This window comes from Elephantulus edwardii, unplaced genomic scaffold, assembly GCF_000299155.1.
Source record: "Elephantulus edwardii isolate Elephantulus edwardi_28Jun2011 unplaced genomic scaffold, EleEdw1.0 scaffold00216, whole genome shotgun sequence".
Classification (NCBI taxonomy): domain Eukaryota; kingdom Metazoa; phylum Chordata; class Mammalia; order Macroscelidea; family Macroscelididae; genus Elephantulus; species Elephantulus edwardii.
Window position 1 is genome coordinate 3,788,403 of NW_006399966.1, and position 21,687 is coordinate 3,810,089.

Sequence of the window (21,687 nt, forward strand, 5' to 3'; positions counted from 1 at the left end):
GGAGGGACAGCGCAGGAGGGGAAGGCCCTCTATGAGGTGGATTGATTCAGTGACTGGGATAATAGGGATGGGAGTGTCAGAGTGTGATTGGCACAGGACAGAGCAGAGTTTAGGGCTGTTGTACATAGGGTCGCTATGAGTCGCAAGCGATTCGACAGCACATTAACAACAACAACAAGTTAAAGGCAGAAAAGTTTAATCTTTGAACGAAGTCAGGTTAAATCCAAGGGTACCTGAAAAGCATTGGTTTCAACCTACCAACATTATTATGTTAATGAGATTTAAATGAAAATTTATAGAAAACTTTGATTTCCATTCCTTTTTTTTTTTCCATTCTTTCATTGTTGCACATTTCCCTCCCTGCCCACCCCCCACCCCAGGTTCACTTTTCTCTTCAGAAAAAATTCTTTCATTGTTAAACAATTTCTCGCCCCCACCCCAGTCTACTTTACTATGCAGCTCTTACTCTGGACTATTGTCATTCAAATAATACCTAATCATACATTATCTTTAAGCAGTTCTTTCCTTCATCTGTTTCAATGCAGTGTGCATTATTTATCCCCTCTTTTCTTAGTTTCCCCTGATGTCAGTCCAGTTTTATTGTAACAGTGGCATTATGCAACATTTGTCCTTTTGTGACTGAGATCTTTCACTCAGCATAATGTCCTCAAGAGTCACCTACAGTTGGTTTTTTTTTTTATTATTTTGTGTGCGTGTACCATCAAATCAGATCTGACTGGTACAGGAGGATATTGCGCCTCCTTCTCCGGCAGAGCATCTGGTGGATTCGAACCGTGTTCCTCTGGGATTGCAGTGCAGCTTCTTGCCACTAGGCCACCAGAGCTCCCCTTCCTACAGTTGGTTTTTAGCAAATGATATTTGATTCATTTTTTTTTTACATGAATAGTTTTTTTCCCTTCCCCCCGACCCCTCCCCACCAGTTTGCTCCTTTCTTTGAAAAGAAAAAAAAAATTCCTTCATTGATATACAATCCACCCCCCCTCCATGAATAGTTTTTAAAGTTAGGGATTAATACAAATGTAAAAGGAAAAAAGATAGTATTTTCAACAAAGTAATTTATTTTTTTATCTGAGACTAAATTCAGTACAATATTCATTTTCATAACATCAAACATGTCTTATGTCAAACTTAACCACTCTCTATGCAGTGACTGGTGGGGTGATCTGTTTTATTTGGCTACCCTCCATGTAATTCATTTGGGTAACAGTTCTAAAGCATATCAGTGATCAAAATGTTTTTTCCCTACAGTTACTACTGCATCCTCAATCAGTTTCTTAACACACATCATCTAAAAATTTATGTGGTGTGATTACACTTTTTTTTTAAATACCAGGGTTTGTGAAACTAGGGAGAACACCAATATTTAAAATATCAGTGTTTCCAATTAAGGGTAGTTCAATTAAATTTCATCAGTACATTATAGTTCAACTCATGCTAGAATTGTTAAAACCCAAGATCTTCTGAGTTACATAATACCAACATTTCATATTAATGAATAAATTAATTATTTGAGTTCCATACAAAGATATTAAGTGATGAGAAACAGAAAAGCTTTCAAAAGCTCTTTTAAAAAACATATGGAAGGAAACAAATTAATACAACTACACAAAATATGCACTAACAATTGCAAACTAAAGATTAACCTTAAAAATAAATATTTTAGAACTGCCAGATACCCTCATAAAAGACAGCAAACTAAGGGTATTAAAACAATGTTCATTATTTCAGATATACATCAAGTCTAAACGACCCAGATAAAGGAAATGTTTCTGTTTTGATTCAGTTTAAATATTTTAAAATTAAACTAGTTAATAATTGTTAGTATAATTACATTTTAAGGAATATACACAAATGATTTAAACAGGTTTATATTCTGTAACTTGCATGGTTTTTTACACTAGCATTTTTATCACTAATTTAGGGGAATCTGATGCATTTCCCTCCATATATTTAAGTATTAAAATTTCAAATTTATAAATGTGGTAGTATTTTAAATATTACACTTTTACATGAATATTGGGTTTATCCTTATCTTCCTTGTTTCCTAGGTACTATCCAGTTTTGTAAGAAAAACACTTTTATATCACAATCAAAACTAGTCTTGCTTTCTAGACTGTAGCCATAATTGGGTTACAGTCTCTTAGATTCATTATTTGGAATTATGCTTACTAAGGCAGACCTAAATGAAACTTCTAGAAGAATTTCACATATGCATTTACCTGCACAGCAGAATAGGTTTAAGCAATATATTAGCTGTTTGGAAATAATTTACTTAAACTTGTTATCTTTGACTATTCAGAACTTCTAGTCAATTTTACCTTTGAGTTCACATTAAACTATCTGATTCATTCCAAAAAAAGACTTAAATAGAAGTTAGACTTCATTAAGATATTAACTTTAAATCTGAAAAATTAATATACTGAAATTTTCAAGTGTGACAAGTTCATTTAAATTTTGTCTTGATACATCTGTCAACTTTTATTCTTTCTGTTGGCATTTCCTTAATGCTTGTTTGCTTCACCTCTCTGGTTCACTGGATTGCTACTATTTATGTTTTCATGGACTTTATCTTCACAGTTTACTGTATCTTGTAAAGTCTTTTTCACATCTACTTGACCAGTTGCACTGGCTGCTTTTGGCAAAGTCATCTGTAGTGCACACCATAGGGTAGTGCGTGCTTTTTGAGTAGCCACACACATCTCTTTAATTGCTGAAGCAAGAGCAAAAGCATCTGTAAAAGAAATATTCAAGGTCAGTTGTCATTTAGATACAGAATAATATCTTAAAAGTTTTTTTATTACGTTTTATTGTGGTGAATAGATAACAAAAACATTCGAGTTTTAACCTAAAGTATATACCAGCACCTATTCACAGATATTTTTCATCACCTCCAACAGAAACTCACAGTACAGCTCCTGGAGTATACACTAATAAACTTTGTCTCTCTATATCTGCTTGTTCTAGAGATTTCATCTATGTCCTTTTGTGTCCAGCTTAATTAACTCAGAATGTTTTCAAGAACTTAATTCTTACAAAGCTTGGTTTTGTTGCTACTAAATAAACATTTTTTTTCCTAAATAAACATTCTTATGAAAGAATAATGGCTATTTCATTGAGCTAATGAAAACCCTTTTAAGTCTGACTCTTATATGATAGTGACTGCTTTGCATAGCACATAAACTTTCTTACATTTACTCATAATGAAATAGATAAAATTAATAAAGTATATAATTAATAAAGTATTTTTGAATAAATATTTTAGAATTCCTAATTTTTTTAGATAGTTGTAATTTTATAAATACAATTTTGTACAAATTTGTTATTACACTCAAATTACTCCACTGCCTTAACAAAAGAATATGCATTAACATTTGTACCTCTGTCATCCTGGCATCTAGGAACTCCTTGCCTTTGCCTATTTGAAGCATTTACAATTTCATCCTTTCTACGTGACTGTACAATGTGAATGGATTCCAAGTGTCTATCAAGAGCAGTAGAGATATTGGCATGAAGGGGAGAGCTTCGAAGACGTTCCATTTTTCCTAGTAAAGTCACAACCTGAGGGAAACATTTTAAATTTTGGTAAGGCATGTAACCATATTGCCCTGCCATTATTGCAAGTAACTAATCTTCAATTAAGCAGAATAGAGAAAAGAGCAAAAACATTATTAATTAAATACATGATTGTTTACAAAGACTTGGACACCCAGAGGGGAGAGCAGGTGGAAAGTCAGCTTTCTTTCTATACATTATGATGGCCTAGTGGCAAGAAGCTGCACTGCAATCCCAAAGGCACACAATTTGAGGCTACTAGCTGCTCCATGGGAGAAGGATTGGTAGTCTCCTGTGCAATTAACTGCCTCTGAAAACATGCTGAAGGGTCAGCAGCTATGGGTAGGTTCTGACTTGACGGTAAACAACAACATACATTTTTACTTAAAAGTTTATAGGGTTTTTTTAAAAAAAGTTTATAAGTTGTTAAATATTCAGAATAAGAAACACTAAAAAGTACTAAAAAAACCAGCACCCCAACATTTCTGTCATTAGCATAAAAAACAATGGCCAATTAAAAAAAATGGCCAATATTATTTCTAGCAAATAAGAGAACAGCCTACAAGCTGCACATTATTAGGAAATATAATCAAATGCGGGGGGCGGGGGGGATGAAATGAAGTAAAAGGGAGATGCCCTATTGATCTTACACACATTAAATTCTTAATCCTTCTAGAACTGTTACATCCCATTTTGGAAGTCAGAAATATTCAGCTAATACTAATAGAAGACATAAGGAATCTATTAGGAATCTAGAAAAAAATTATATTGGAATAATAGAAATCTTTTAATTGTTAAAATTGCTAAGGAAAATTAGGAAATCTCTCAATCCATTGAGGTTAAGCTTTTAAAAAAACTGGATCTATACTCATTTCTCACTAACATGGTTAATAAAAAGTTTAGATCATGTGAAAATAAGCATTATGTGAAAAGAGAAGATGACTACACCATTGCTTAAAAGTGAAACCACAAAGAATTATGGTTGAATTAAGTTGAAATAATTTTAATTATCACAGCTAGTGTATTCTTACTTTGAACCTTGGCATTTATCACTACCAAATAGATGTTGTTAATATGCAGAATAATCAGTAAATTTTCACTATTGTAAATGTGAAATGTTGGATAACCATAGTTGAGTAAATAGGTGTATTTGGGTCAGTAGAGAGAAGTATGTTGTATAAGCTTAATTTTTATGTTTCAAATTCTAAACTTAGATGTATAACTGTTCAATATAATTAGAATTTTGAACACCAAATAAATATAACTGTATTTAGAAAGTAGGCGATTTTAAGAGTTCACATTAGAACTGGTGTTCAGTAACTAGAGACAGCAGTAAAGCACTAGATAAAGGCATACCAAACTTCTTTGGAATAAATCTTTATCACTTTGGTCCATTTGGAAACACAAGTCTACAGGTATTATTTTCTTCCCAACTGTATACCAAATTCTTAGGGGAAACAGGACAAAAGAAAAATACCATATGCAAAAAATTATAATGAACTACTATCTATTTTAAAAATAAATCACTTTAAATGTTGAGTATAACAAAATTTTGTACAAATGGCTTTAATAAGCTTTAGATTTCTTTTTTCAAATTCCATAAAGCTAGCAGCTAAACAAGAAAATAGCACATTAGAAAAAGGGTTTTTTTGCATTTTCTTCCCTATCCTCCCAATTCACTTTTCTATTTAAAAAGACTCTTTTGTCGGGAGCTCTGGTGGCCTAGTGGTAGGAAGCGGCACTGCAATCCCAGAGGTGCGGGGTTCAGTTCCACCAGATGCTTTGCTTAAGAAGGAGGGACAATTTCCTTCTGTACCAGTCAGATCTGATTTGATGGTACACACACAAAAATAATAAAATTTAAAAAAAAATTGAAAAGGATAAAAAGATTCTTTCATTACTATACAACTCAAAAATATTTTGATAGTTTATATATTATTAAAATAATGTTGCATAAAAATGAAACCCACTGCTGTTAAGTAAATACTGTCCAGTACTGACCCTCCAAAGGGTTTCTGTGGCTAGAAATCTTTCACCCTGCTCAGCCTTCTCTTAGAGAGCAGCTTGTGGAATCAAACTGCTGACCTTTGTGTTAGCAGCCCAGCACATTACACTCTAAGCCTCTAGGGCTTTTTAATGTTGCTAAGTATGAAGTTATAATAGGGCTATAAACATAATCTTCTAAATTACTATAAAGGATAAACATAGTTGGAAAAGTATGTTTCTGAATATTTTTTTTAAGTTTATTGCTAGAAATGTTACCAAAATAAAGGAATTATACTTGAAACAATATTAGGTAAAGATGTTTATTAATATAGCATCTGGCTGTAATAAGGCAGCCTTTGATTATTAAAAAACTGCTGAGTTGGTTCTGACTCTTAGCAACAGAGTAGAACTGCCCTAAAGATTTCTAAGCCTGTAATTTCACAGGAGCAGACTACTCCATCTGTCTCAGAGAGGCTGGGTGAGTTTCAACCTCCTGGAGTTCAGCAGCTGAGTACTTAACTACTGCATCACCAGTATTCCTTGTATTTTAATATACCATAATGAATTCCATCTGTAAATATTGAAATTTGAGAATTTCAACTGGCAAGACTAAAAGCTAAGTGAAACTGATCTTTTTCCATTGAAGGAATCCATATCTGTATTTTACTGATAGATAGCATAGTGTAAGAAACTAATGTTCAATAAGAAAAATGACATGATTTTGATTTTTCTAATTCCTAAAATGACTTTCAGTCACAGAAATAACATGTGCCTTTTCCCTATTACAAAATTTTAAAAAGAGTTTTAAAAGAAAAATAAAAAAACTGAAGTGTACTCTATTAAGGTTGCTTTGAAAATTTGAAATGAAAAAAGAAATAACAAATAATAATTTGTTAAATTTACAAAATGATTTCTTGATATGCTTACATTTGACTTGAAAAGATACACAGTAAAACCTGAAAAACCAGAACCTGTGTAAGTCAGAAACCAGTCAAAGGAGGAAAACTCAAAATATCTTCCACTAATATTAGAAGCTTGGAAGGAGGAGTGGCATCCACTTCCATAATAGCTTGCCTCCGGAAACCCTATGAACCTGGAGAGAGGATAAAAGGCACCCAAGCGTCGAGGACTCTCCTTAATAGGGCCACTATGAGTTGCCTGTGACTCGACGGCACTTAACAACAACAATATTAGAAGCAGGAGTGGCATCTACTTCCTAAACAACATGCCTCTGGAAACTCTACAAACTTTGATAAGTTTTGATAGTTGTAGAGGGGCTTCAGGTCTTTTGTTCATAGAGTCGCTATGAGTTGTGCTCAACTTGATGGCAATCAACAACAACAATAGGGAACTCTGGTGGCTGAGTGGTAAGAAGTTGTGTTGCAACCTAAAGGCATGTGGTTAGGATTCACCAGCTGCTCTGTGGGAGAAGAATGATTATCTGTGTGATTTACTGCCTCTGAAAACCCACTGGAGGGTCAGGTATGGGTCAGTTCCAACTCCATAACACACAACACTAATAGTGATGGAGCTCTAGTGGCCAAATGATAGTTGTAATGCCAACCCAAAGGCACATGGTTTGAATCCATCAGTTGCTGTGCCAGAGAAAGACAGGCAGTTTCCTCCCCTGCAATTTAATGCCTCTGAAAACCCACTGGAGGGTCAGCTATGAGTTGGTTTTAACTCCACAACAGAGATTAAATGAAGAGTGCTATTGTGTTAAAAACAGAATACTTTTAAGAGCCAGAAAACTTGCAGTTCCTGCGAGTTCTGGCTCTCAGAAGTTTCATTATACTCTTTTTCAAAAAACAGCTTCTGTTGGTAAAATTACACATTTACAAAATCCAATTTACTTAATAGATTTCAAGGTATACTTAATGCCTGTTGAATGACTAGAGTTCAAATGTTTTAAAAGGAAATACGGTGCCACTTGTATTAACTTGAATCTAGTTTATCAAGCTAGAAAACAAATGTTTGTGATTAAAGAATAGAACTTTCCCTAAATTGGTATTTAAAATTATTTTTACTTTCAAAAGAAATATTTTGAGGATTAACTCTATTGTTAATTTTATTTTGAAACAGGAATAATTTAAATTACCAAAACTATAAGTAATCAGGTCTTTTGTCCTTCTTAACTATATATTAACCCTAGCACTAGGATCAAGTATATAGACGATATTTCAAAGAATTATATATCAATGTGATTTTAAAATCCTATAGAATAGTAACTTGCTAAAGTGTTTAAAAATCCACTCCTGAATGTTTTCACAGCTTACTCTGGCTTGTTCTCGAAGTTCATCCACAATTAAGCGATCAACTCTAGATGGATTGGAGGTCAGTCTTGGAATTGGAGTATTGTTAGTACTGGATACTTTTTTCCCTGGGTAATTCTTGGCAAGAGCCAATTCAGTCTGTAAAAAAATTATTTAATTTTAAATGGTTAATTTTCTAACTATGCTTCCATAATGCATGTTTTTCAATAGCCTAAGAAATGAGAGTTTTTGCCGCAAAAAATTGTTGAGTCAGTAAGGGAACAAATAGAAATTACAGTCACACTTTATTATTTTTCTGTCAAACTTCATGCATATAAATATACCTTAACACCTGAACATGCTAATAATGTTAAATTTTTTAAAACATATTCAGGAGGAGTCTACTTCATAGACAAAACAACTTTACAAAAATTATACCATATATTTGGAAACAGGAGTGGCATCCACTTCCTAAATAACATGCCTTTGTAAACTCTATGAACTTTGATAAATGTTGATCGAGGGGCTTCAGGCCTTCTGTTCATAAAGTCATATTCAACTCAAAGGCAATCAACACTACCACCATACCATATATAACAATTTCAAAACACCTCAAGCTTTTTACTCTTTAAGTAGTCTAGTTAATACTATAGGAGCTCTGGTGGCATAATGTTAAGGAGTTGTGGTGCCAGCCCAAAGGCATGCAGTTTGAATCCACAGCTGCTCCATGGGAGAAAGATCAGTAATCTCCTGTGTGTAAATCTACTACCTCTGAAAACCTTCTGGAGGGTCAGCTATGAGTCTATTCAGACTTTATGGAATACACAACAGTTAATACTTTGTAGTCATGAAGTCTTTTTACTATTAATCTACCTATTCATTGAAATCTATTAGATTCTGACTCAGAAACCCTAGAGGACAGAGTAGAACTGCTCCAGTTTCCAAGATTGTAAATCTTTAGAATACTGCTCCCATCCAGATGGCTGGTTGGTTTGAACCGCTAGCATATATCTTGGTTAGCAACTGAGCTCTATTAACCACTACTCCATAAGGGGTAAATATAATGAAGATAGAGGGAATATACTAAATTATTTCTAAGTAGATAGCTTTATTACCTTTTTTCTCTCCTTTTCTAATGCTCTCCACTGTTCATAGCACTCTTCTAGACGAAAATGAAGTTCACTGGTTGGCCCACTACGGGTTTTAATTGGTCTTTGAAATCCAAAAGTTGGCATGAAACCAGAAAAGGAATTATCACCATATATCATATCATTAAAATAAGGGTAGAAATGGCTTAAGTCTTCATAAGAAAATAAATCATAGGAATCCAGTAATGGAACAACTGAATGGCCAAATGGACGAGTAGATCTTATGGGAAACCCATTTGAACCAAGTTGTTGAAAACTCTGGTTTTGCCTTGTGTCTCCCATCATATAACTATTGGAAAAGCAAGACACCTGTGTGCGGTTCACACGATTATTAATATTGCTGTCTCCACTTCCCTGTCTGTGGCTATTAAAATGGCCTTGTGATTCCAGCAAATCTTGATAGGTAGTTTGAGATAAGCCATCTAAATGCTTTGGGCCTTCTTCAGTATTATACTGTCCACTCGGCTTAGCTTGAAAATTATGCTTGTTCACATTTTCAATGATCCCATATTGCTGAGCTGGATAATTGTCAGAAAAGCCATTTGGCTGCTTTATTTTTTTATCTGTAACTGATTCAAAGAGATTATCTTCTCCAGTCTTTGTCAGTCCTTCTAAGTGATTGACAGGTTGAATTCTTTCTGTACCATTGTAACCAAAATCAAAACTTGAAAATGAGGGGTTTTCCTGGCAATACTTTTGGAATAAATTGCTATTTGGGGTTAAATTTGTAGATGATAGTTGGGGAAAGTCTGAATGGCTAGAACCTTTTAAAGCAGCACTCAAATGACTATTTAATTTTATCAAGTTACCTTGATTTCTATATGGAATAGGAGTATTATTTTTTGCTTGAATATTCATCCAAGTTGGTCTATTTAGGTTGACACCTCCTGAAGATGTTGCTGCATTTGATAACAAAGTCATTGATTTAAAATACTCAGGATTTGGGGGATCCTGTTTAGCAAACTGTTTTTCTGTGACATTGGTAAAATCATTAGTTGGACATGCTGTATGAGGTTTCAGTCCGTATTCTGACTTTAAGCCAAAATCAGTGAATGCTGCTTCCTTTGCAAACTGCTTTTCTGTCAGATGTGGTGTAGTTTTGGGAAAACTGAAACTCTGCTGGTCAGGTATTGTCTCTTCCATTTTTTTCTGATTTGCTGGTTTAACCTGAAATAACTTTGTGTAGGTGTCTGCTTCTACAGTTGTTTCAGGTGTGCCATTGGATAATTTTTTACTGTCTTGGATACTAAAATTGGAACATTTATTAAGCTTAGTCTTATTAGGATGAACATATTCTGGGTATCTACAGTAATCTGCATTTTCACTGTATCTATTAAACTGGGAAAGAAGTATCTCTGCCCTTTTTTGCTGTAATGGTGTTTCTAGACTTTTAGCACATATTTTTTCTCTCCCATAAGGGTAAGTATCAACTCCTGATTCTTTCATTTCAGTCAGTCCAGTCTGTGGCGTAAAACAGTTTTTAATAAATGGATATTCTTGGAATGTTGTTTTAGCTGTGTCACTTGTCTGAATATTATAACAGTTAGAATGATCACTTCGTGAGGGATACATCCATTGCTCTTCGAGGTCTAAACCAGTAAATTCGTGATAAATTTCATCTATTTTTTGTTGTGGTATGAGATTATTGTTATGCAGGTATTGCTTTTCCACTGCTGATTCCCCACTATAAAAAGCTTGCTGTGAGATGGCTGTATCTATTGGCCTTTTGGATTCTGTTAAGAGGTCATGGTGATCTGCAAATCTGCTTGTGTTCATTGGCCAAACTGACTTTAAATTGGAGGAACAGGTCCTAGAACAAGTAAATATATTCAATTACAACATAGATTTTTAAGAGATTTTCTGAGTAGAGAAGATAGGAAAAAATTTTCACAAACATTTATCTTACCCATTTATTTCTTCATCTTCATCATTCTCTAATACTTTCCAATTCTGTCTAAGTTATTAACTTCAAGTAATAATAATTTTATGTGTTATATGCCAGGTAAACTAATATGCCTTCAACATACTTTACTTTCCCAAGATATATTAACTAAAGCTTAATTAATGCTGGTGACTGCATAGTCTTACATTAATTATCTATAGTAACCAGAAAATATTTTTTCTTTGAATAGTCTATTACATAAAAGTATGAGTCAACCATAATTTTTAATGAGAAAAGATGTGTTCTATTTTTTAAAAAATATTTTAATGGGTTACATGTGTGTTACATACTTCCTATTTCTAAAATAGGGCATTTGGGTATCCATACCCAAATAACAATAATTAAAGCATACTTATAAACTTTTACCACATGAATAAAATCCAAATGTATTTCTTTTTTTTTTTTTTTTTTTTTAAATCCAAATGTATTTCTGCACAGCAGTAATGACAGTTTTATTCTTTGGAATCTATATATAAAAGCTCTCTGGAATTTCAACTCTTCAAGCCAACTTTTAGCTCATGAACTCAAGGGAAATAGCACGGTATTATTCAAGAGTAGTTTTCCAAATGAAAATAATTAATAGTGCCTAAAATCTTAGACTGAAACTTTCAATTATTTGGAAAGTGTTTCAGCACCATTAAAGCTCCTAGAAAGCATTTCAATTAAGATGCCTACTACCACATGATGGGAAGCTCTGGTGGCTTAATAGTAAGGAATTGCACTGCCAACCCAAAGGTATGCGGTTTGAATCCACCAGCTGCTCCATGAGAGAAGATGAGCATTACCTGTGTGACTTATGTTGTTGTTATGTGCCATCGAGTCATTTGCGACTCATAGCGACCCTATGTACAACAGCCCTAAACTCTGCTCTGTCCTGTGCCAACTGCACTGTCTCCGATCCATCCATCCTCATTACCCCAGTCACCGAATCAATGCACCTCATAGAGGGCCTTCCCTTCCTGTGCTGTCCTTCCACCCTACCAAGCATCATGTCCCTCTTCAAGGACCTGTCCCTCCTTACAACATGTCCGAAGTATGTTAGGTGGAGCCTCAGAATTCTTGGAGAGTCAGCTATGAGGCACTCCTGTCTTGACAGTACATAACAACAACTGCCACATGATCCTAAGTAAAAGTAAAAGCTAATAAACAATATAGACAGAATAAAGATGGTGATTTCCAAGGTTTCAAAGGTTAGAAAGCATATGGAGTAACTAACTTCTTAATGGGCCAGGGTTTCCTTTTCTTGTGATGAAAATGTGTTGGAATTAGAGGTGATAGTTGCACAAGAATGTCAATGTACAAAACAACTATGAGATGTCATCTCAGTCCAGTAAGGATAGCAAAATTTAATAGAACAGCAAACAACAAAGGCCGGCGATGTGGAGAAACTAGAACCCATATTCACTGTTGGTGGGAGTGTAAAATGGTGCAACCACTATGGAAGGCAGTATAGTGCTTTCTCAAAAAGTTGCAAATAGAAATACCATTTGACCCAGCAATTCCACTACTGGGAATATACCCCAAAGAAACCCTAACCGCCACCCAAATAGATATATGCACACCCATGTTTTATTGTGGCTTTGTTCACAATAGCAAAGAGGTTGGATAGAGGAGCTGTGATATATTCACACAATGGAATACTATACTGCATTGAAAAACAAGGAAGGAACTCATGAAATAGTATACAAAATCGGTGACCCTCGAGGACATTAGGCTGAGTCAAATAGTCCCACAAGGACAGATACTGCATAGTGCCACTGTTGTAAAATGAGACTGACAGCAGGGTTGGGGGAGACTGAGAAGATGGGATAAATTGTGTATACTGCATTGAAACAGATAAGGGAGAGAACTGTTTAAAAGGGATATTATGATGGGGTATTATTGTCATGACAGGAGTCCAGAATGAAGGCTGCATAGTGGAGTGGACTTGAGGAGAGGGATATATATGAGGTATAACAATGAAAGAATTTTCTTTTACTTTTCAAAGAGAAGAGCAAACTGGGGGGAAGGTTGGACAGGGAGAGAAGTGCAACAATGAATGAATGGAAATTCAAACTTTCATTAAAATTAATTTTTACTCAGAGATACACGGTTCGAATCCACCAGATGCTCTGCTGGAGAAGGAGGAACAATCTCCTCCTGTACCAGTCAGATCTGATTTGACGGTACACACAAAAAATAATGAAATAAAGTAAATTTTAAAAAAAATAAAAAAATTACTTTTTAAAAAAGCTGCAAAAAAAGCATGGCAGTGTATTAAATACCACTGAACTTTAAAAAGGTTAATTTTATGATATATTAATTTAATTTCAATTTAGTATTGTAGTACATGTTAATTAAAAAGCTTACTGTATACTTGTATACTAACCCCTCAGGAAAATATTGCTGTGTCTTATCTTGTTCTTCCAAAATGTTAGACACAAGTCCATATAAGTCTGTTTCACTGCCGTAGTCATTTCGTTCAGTTTGAATTCTAAGAACAAATGAATCCAACTGTAAATATTAGTCACACTGAAATATATTGCTTTCTAGTTCCAGATTAGTTCTATCACATTTGAAAAGAGAGGATGTGAAGGTAAGACTATTTTCCACTTTAGCATGGTGTTTATCCTATATAAATACTTCGCTTTCATTTGAAATTATATTCTAGTTCATAATATATGCCTACCTCTTATTTCTTCACAAGTGCTTTTTATTTTATTATGTTTTTCCTTAGGTACTCAACACTGTCCTTTGTGTTAAATGAAAAAAAAATTCAAATATACAGAGGTAAAGGGAAGTGGATGCTTTTATAAGTGCTATTCATCTTAGATGACTAAGATGTAAATCTCTGACCTATGCTGTTATAGAGATACTTGGTATCTTGGCTACTCCAGAAAGTATATCTGGTTCTATGAATATTATTATGCAACACTTGCTCAGTTTTTCATTTGTGATTTAAAAACTATGGGAATCTGTTTCTCTGTTTTTTGACTATTCATACTAAATATGAGACAAAAAAGTAAATGCTATATGGTCATGTACCATAGCACTATTGAAAGTGTTCCTTAAATTGAATAGAGGTTCTAGTAAATTTTTGCCAAAGTAGTGACTAGAGTTCCATGAACTCAAAATATTGCCTTGTGACTAATATTGTCTAAATACAAAATGTAAAAGTACTACAAGGAGATAAAAAAAAATTGGTACCTTTTTCTCACCTATAGTTTTTGAGTAATTTCTATCAAGAAGTAAAATGCTGTTTTAAAATATAACTTCTTGCTTTTTCATATTTCATTTGCCAACATTTCAGGGTTAGGACACTTAAAAAATAATACCTTATACTTGGATAACATTCGAACTTTTAATTCTTCATAACATAGAAAAAGTAGCCATTAGTAAATATTCAGTTATTAGCTGTTGAATGAATGAATGATCATGTGGCTTAGGATGAAACTTGTATTTTATAAGGGTATATAACCTGCCAAACTTTAGTATATACTTGTTGATCAGATTGCCTCTGCTTTTTACTGTACATGGTACTTCATAAAAATCTAATACAAAGTTTAAAAAGTATTAGTATTTACCTAAAAAAAGTCAATATAATATACACTAAACTGTCAATAGTTGTTACTGGTTATTTCTAATAAAACCATTATAGAATATACCAGGATTTCAAAATTTTTAACATTCCGTAATTTAACAAAGAACTCACTGATTAAAAACATATTGGCTTATATAAACTCTTTTTTGTCACTCTTTTAGACTTTTCCTTACAATAGGGTTTGCAGATCTTCTGCTTCGTTTTTTGTAACTTTTCCTAAACTTGCCAGGTATGTCATGAGCACTGTCACTGTAAGATTTCTGGAGATAGCAACGATATTTACTGTGTTAACCAATGTGTATGGAACTTACTGCTGAAGTTAACCACCTCTTTGTCTCCACCTGTTAAAATTTCTAGTCTCAGAAACACTAATGGAGTGTTGCTGTGAATCTGGGTAGACTTGATGACAGTGCATTGGAGGTTTTTTTGCTGTTGGGGTTTTTTGTATACTTGTGAAAGAAAACATTTACTGAAAACTTGGGAATGGATGAAAATAGATCTAGATATTAAAACATTTATATTACTTATAATTAGGAAGAGGAATTTAAAATTTGTTCACTAAAGTTCCCTCTAATTAATAAAACAGTGAACTCAAAGTTATATACTAAACTGTCCAATTTAGGCTTTTATAAAGGTATGCAAAAGGGAAAATAATAATGCCACAACATGAAAATGTTAATATATGGAAACAAAGGGCTAATGCTCCTACATTCCTACTCATTGAAATGTAGACACCTACTTTAACAAGAGAAATTTCTTAATTTACCTGTTCTTGACACTGATTTGAGAATTAGAAGGTTGTTTAATTTCATCTCCATAAGTAGACCATGGTGCATAAAAAAGTGAAGAATCTACAGAATTTGAATATTCTGTTGTTGAAGAAAGTGGAGTATAGGTCTGCCTTGGGTCCAAATTGTCTTCACTCTGAAATTTGTAAGAGATGTTCAGAGAACAGACCCATAAAAACCCCTTTATAGAATATTAAGAAAATAATTAAAAAATGAGAGGAAATAACAAAATACAGAAAACTGATATTCAAATCTAGACTTAGTCTACTTGAAACCAGGCTTTGACAAACTTTTTCTATAAAGGGCCAGAGAGTAGCTGTAGTAGCCTATGCAAGCCATTAAGGTTTCTTCAGTTGTATAGTTCTAACACCAGAGCAACCACAGACATGAGTGTGGCTGTGGTCCAGTCCTGGACTTTGTAGTTGTTTGGTAACCCCGGGTATAAATACCTACAATATTTACAATTTTAATTTTTTAGTAGATTATGTACACACAGTTCATTTTAATAAATCCTATTTAATGCCTCATATATTTATTTTTTGGTTTTGAGCACCACTGAGTCGGAACCAACCCATAGCTTGACCCCCGGGGTTTTTAGAGGCAGTAATTGCAAGGGAGGAGATTGTCCATCCTTTTCCTACAGAACAGCTGGTAGAAACCACGTGCCTTTGGTATTGCAGCATAGCTTAGCATTTTGCAATTCAGATAAATGTTTTAAAAACGAGAAAACTGAGGTCACAAGTTACAGAGACTGACAAAACTAAAGCCAAATCTTTAGAACCTTGTCTTCAGATTTCCTTCTAGTTTTTCTTTTTTAAGAGTTGTGAAAATGAGATATGTAAAATGTATTTTAAATAGTTATAAGTAGAAAAAAATACAAGCATTTTTCTCTTGTGTCAATGCTTTTATAATGAATTTTTAGTAAATGCGATTAAAAATTTAAATTGACATTTTTAATTAGCTTTTTAAAAGCTTACCTGTACTAAAAGGTGAAAATGAAAACAATTTTAAGTAGGATAGAGCCAATTAAAGAATGTCTACTCTTGTTGTGTACCATAGTCAGAACCGACCCATAGCTGACCCTCCAGCATTTTCAAATGCAGTTAATTCGCGGGAGATTTCCCATTCTTCTCCCGCAGAGCGGCTGGTGATCTCGAACAGCGGGCCTTTAGGATTGCAGCGTAGCTTCTTGCTACTAGGCCACCAGAGCTCCCTTTGTCTATTCTAGAAAGCTTATTAAAACTCAAAATTCTATCAAAATAAGTTTTAGTAGAAATTTTATAGAGAGCATTGATCTTGGGAATGACAAGACGTGGGTTCCAGCAGAGCTATGTCAGTGAAGGCAAAAATCAAGCTCTCTGGGCTGCCAGTGTCTCAGTCTGCACAGTGGGCATAATACTTTTATAACCTGAAGTATAATACCAACATTGATGAGATTGAGAGGTAAGGATCAAAAATTCAAATGAAAATTATTTAAGTTTTCCTAAACCTAGTGTAATGCCATAGTGAAATAAAATGTCATCAGTGAAATAAAATGTCTTCAGTGATATAAACTTCAGGATGCTAGTGTATTATTAAAGCCAGAGAATAAAAATAAATGTGCAAAATATTTTACCATTAAATGACTAGAAGTTATATTTGTACTGATTTGCAATGCTTGAAGGAAATGTATTTATGGTTTTACTAAATAAATGTGGATTTCGCCCCCCCCCTCATTTCTAGCTTTAAGTTATGCTGAGAAAAACAGAAAAACCTTATCAGTAGAAACACCTTATCAAAGTATGTTTTCTGCAAACTCTGTATAAAATGTTGGCTTCAGCTAGACGCCATGGACCAATCTAAGCATCTAAATGAACTGGCTTGGGTAGAGGAAGGTTGTAAGGGAGGTTGAGCTTATCAGTGGAGGTTATCGATGGACCTGCGGTTTGTAGCAATCATAGAAGGAAGTGGAGCCAGTCTGCACGTTGTTGAACACATCTGTTAATCGACTGTTGGTGTCGATACTGAGGTTCCAGCAACGATTCGCACCTCCGCGGAACGCTACTTTGGGCTGCACAGAAAGGATGAGGATGAAGAAGGTCATCAGCAGTGGAATGCAGCCGCCGCAACGGCCAGACAACGGTCCCGACTTGACTGCTGGGGTCACTCGATTCCACGTCCCCTCAGAGGGCGTTAACTCGGGGGCCCGAGCTCCTTCCTGGGTCCCGGCCACCCGCAGGCCCACCCCCCGCGTGGTGCCCGCCGCCCGCAGGGTCCCTGTGGGCAGCGCCATCTCGTCATGCCGCGGGCCCGACGTGCAGAGGCCACGGCGGCCGCCCCGGCATCGCGACAACTCTAGTCCTGTCACCCGCGCTGCGATCGCCTTCCTGGGCCGGCGTGTCACAGCGGCCCCCTCCCGCCCCGGCAGCCCCGCTCGGATGCCCCTTCTGCCCGCCCAGCCCCTCAAACCCGCGGCGGGAACGCACCCTCTCCTCAGCGTCGCCGACCTCTAAACCAGGACGTGACTGGGCCCTGACCCCACCCGTTACCTCAGGTCCCGCCCGCAGGGCCTTGCGGGGGGACGAGGGGGCGGGCAGGAGGTTGCTGCCCCTCACCTCCATGAGGCCCCAGCCCCTTCTGGACTAGGTACAGCTCCTGGGATACAGGGGTGGGGAGGGGGGTCCGGGTGAGGAGGGGCGTCGAGGCCCAGCTCCCTCAGCCCGCACCCCACCGCAGCCGCCGCGACCACGACGACGCCCCGGGCGCTGCCAGGAGCTGGTCTGTGGGTGGGGGGCGCGAGCGGAGAAGAGGGGCGGGACTGAGCGCAAAGGCCGTTACATTGCCCACCCACAGGGCTCTGGTCTCACAACCCCGCACGCGACCGGCAGGAGCCGGCCTGGCCCCGCCCATTAAGGGGGGGGGTGGCTCATCCCCGGCCTCACACCCTCTCATTGGCCCCCTACCCAGCCAATAGGCAACTACCTCCAGACCTGTTGCCCCAGAGACAAGGGCTTCAAGGGACCGTTAGCCGACCTCACTTTAGCACGCTTTCAGAGCTTTTCCCGCTTAAAGCAGGCGTGTTTGGGATTGGTCCAGATTGGTAAGCACTAGCCCAACGATTGGTTGAGAGGGGCGGAACATAGGGGAAAGGCTTGAAGACCTACCAAATAGAAATGTTGGATATGGTGGGAAGATCTGAGCAGCGCTCAACTACTGGCTGACCACTTTAAATCCCGGCAGTGCCAACTTTTCTCTTTGCCCGTCTACTACCCCCTTCCTTAAGGCCTAGAATCCTTTGGAACCACTCAGAGAATAATAATACCGTGTACAGATTGATAAATTAGAACAATCTGGTTTTAAGATTTAGTTTTCCAATTTTAGCTACTTGGTGACTAAATTACCCAACGGGTTATGTTAAGGTTTAGTCCTTCATTCTGGAGCCTTCTTTCTGACTGACCCACGGAAGTTAACGCCTCAGCCTCACCTCATACTTTTCCTCAGTAATTTTCATTGACTATGTTGGGGTGTCAAATGCATTAAAGGTTGCCCATGGTGGACACTGTTTGGTGGAGCTCCCAGTTTAAGACAGTTTTGGAAGCGGGAGTGGCATCCACTTCCTAAACAACAGGTCTCCGGAAACTCTGAACTTTGATAAATGTCGATATTCACAGAAAGGCTTCAGGCATTTTGTTTATAGAGTCACTATGAGTCGTGCTCGACTTGAAGGCAAACAACAACCACCACTTAATGGAGGGCGAGGCTGTGTCAGGAGGGGTGTTGTGCGGGTTTTTTTTTGTTGTGTTGTTTTTGTTGTTTTTCTGAATAAAACCACATCTAGACCTCAGCCTTCAGTCGGGTGAAGGCATTTGATGAAGGCTGTTGAATAAAATTCATTTTGACCTTTTTCTATGATAAGGAAGCCATTCCTAGAACTAGAGCAGCCATTTATATTAGCAGCCCGATTTGGGGACTAAGAGAAACGGAAAATACTTGGGACGGGACTGTGTGTTTAAATATTGAAGAGAATAAGAGTAAGCCAAAGTGTTTATATATAAAATAACAATTTGAGAAACTATAGATAGAAGAGCAGCTAGGTGGGAAATGGAAGATGTACTTTTAATTTCGGTATAACCAGGTATAGACTTGAAGGACGAGTTTTATTGACCTTAATGCCCTACTATTGAGATCGTTACTCAGCGTAAATTTAAGGAAATGAACTTGATAACATGACTACCAATCCCTACCTCACCCTTAATTTTCTACCTCACCCTTCCAGTCGTGTATGATGATTCTCATTCTGTGATTGCACTGAGAATCTTGCGTTGGTATGCTGTGTTACGCAAATGGTAAATCTAGGAAAATTTAGCACTGACTGAACGTGAGGGAACATTTTGCTGATGATAAGCAAGTGCTTAGCCTGTAGTTCTTTCTCTCGGATTTTTTTCCCCCCCAAAGGTCTCATTTTGGGACCTCATACATGGGGTCGCTGTTAATTAGAATCCATTCCAAGAAGGCAATTGTTGGGTTTTGAGGAAGTGGAGCTGGTTTTCTGGTCTTACACGTCTAGATTATTTGGCAGCATAGAGATTTGCGCTGTTAACCTGAAGGTGGCGCCTCTGGCGGTTGGAATCCACCAGTGGATGCGGCAGGTTATTTAAAAGCATGCAAAAATTCGCTGGAGAGGCAGTTATGAGTCGGTTTAACTCCACGCAATGACTTTGACACTGATATTTAGGTGCCCTGAATGGCGGAGTCTGCAGGATTTGAGCTCCTCAGACTGCCAATTCTCTGGAAGCTCTGGACTTCCCCATCCCCCAAGTGGTTCTGTAGTGACCTAGTGGTAAGGAGGTGGGCTGCCGACCCGAAGGTATGCAGTTTGAATCCACTCTCCCTCCATGGGAGAAAGGTGTGACAATCTCTTCCCTTGCGATTTACTGCCTCTGAAAACTCGCTAGATGGTCAACTGTGACTCAGTTCCGACTCAATGGTACACAACAACAACAATACAAGTAACTCTGTGGGAGAAAGATGAGCAATCTCCTAAATAATTTACAGCCTCGCTGGAGTCGGTTTTGGGTCGACTTGATAGCAAGATAGTGGCATATAGACAATTCAAATCTACCTAGGGATTCTGCAGATGAAAGACCTGGTGATCTTACTAAAAAAAAAAAAAAAATCACCAGTCCAAACCCACTGCTGAGTCAATCTCGACTCCTGGGACAGAGCATAACTGCCCCATAAGGCTGAAAAGACTACAGACTGCAACCTTTTGTTTAGTGACCTGTTAGTAGCCCCAAACCTTACACACTCGGGTTCCTGACATAAGAGACTAACGCCTAGAAAATGCTATGGGGCTTCAACTCTGCCACAAGAGGTCATTAGGATTCAAAACTGATTTTTGGCTCCTAATCACCAACTATACCACAAGGATATTTACAAACCTCATATTAAGTTGGAGAGTTACAAATACTAATATAAATACTAAAATAATGGTTTTGTATTTTCCCTGCTACCATGCTGTTGTTATATGCCGTCGAGTCAGAATGAACTCATAGCTGACTCTCCAATGAGTTTTCCGATAGAAGCAACGATGAACTTTTTATATGACATGATAAATGATGTTTGTTTTTTTTAAAAAATCACGTTTTGATAACCATCTTAATCCAATTCATAATAGTGGTGCCTTTATTTATTTATTTTTAATAGTGGTGCCTTTAATTTCACCCCCACATACTATTTTGGTGATATTAAAATGAATCTGCATTTATAATTGGAGATTTTTTTTAAGTTTCAAATGTTTTCCAATAGAATGAAAAAGAATTTGAACATATTACATCCTGAATATTCAGTGCACAATGCAGATTTATACTACTCCAAAATATATTCATAAGTTAACTTCTTTCTGTGCTCTAGTAAACAGTGTATAATGTGGTACTCTTCAGGTACAATGTGGTACATTCAGATACATCAGAGGTCCATTTTATACTTTTACAGATTCTTAAGCATTTCCTTTTGTTAAAAAAATGAAATAAGTTTCATTTCTTATTTATTAATTGAAATTAAACATTTTTACTTATTAAAATGAAGTATTTATTCTCATTTTAAAAATTATTTTCCCTGTGGAAATGTTTTGAGTGATTTTTAAAAAGTAGGATCTCATTATTCTCATAAATAAAACTTTGAGTTCAAATAAAATGTCTAATTTTGAAAAGCCATGTGTTACTTAGAGACAACCTAATGCCAGAGAGGGAGAGCTCTGAATCCGCCATATAATTCCAAATTCATAGGTAATTAAAACATTACAGAATTGTTACACATGCTTTTAATTGTGTAAAAAAACCTGTTTTTCCAGTTTTTTAATGACTCAACAACTTAATGGTCTGCAAACATGCAGCAGTTCAAACCATGCAGTTCTTCATAGCTGTCTCAGACTCAGAGG

At 36.5% G+C, this 21,687-nt stretch overlaps 1 protein-coding gene across 1 annotated transcript; it reads right to left on the reverse strand.

The window, feature by feature from the left end:
- Positions 1–2,522: 2,522 nt before the first annotated feature.
- Positions 2,523–17,313, reverse strand: LOC102870339 (chromosome unknown open reading frame, human C17orf104). The gene is made up of 7 exons (XM_006897835.1): positions 17,188–17,313; positions 15,248–15,405; positions 13,270–13,374; positions 8,927–10,769; positions 7,836–7,970; positions 3,399–3,579; positions 2,523–2,752 (listed from the first exon to the last, which is right to left on the reverse strand). Exons 4-7 carry the CDS (start codon positions 10,733–10,735, stop codon positions 2,523–2,525), a joined length of 2,355 nt encoding a protein of 784 aa, XP_006897897.1. The 5' UTR covers positions 10,736–10,769; positions 13,270–13,374; positions 15,248–15,405; positions 17,188–17,313.
- Positions 17,314–21,687: the final 4,374 nt, after the last annotated feature.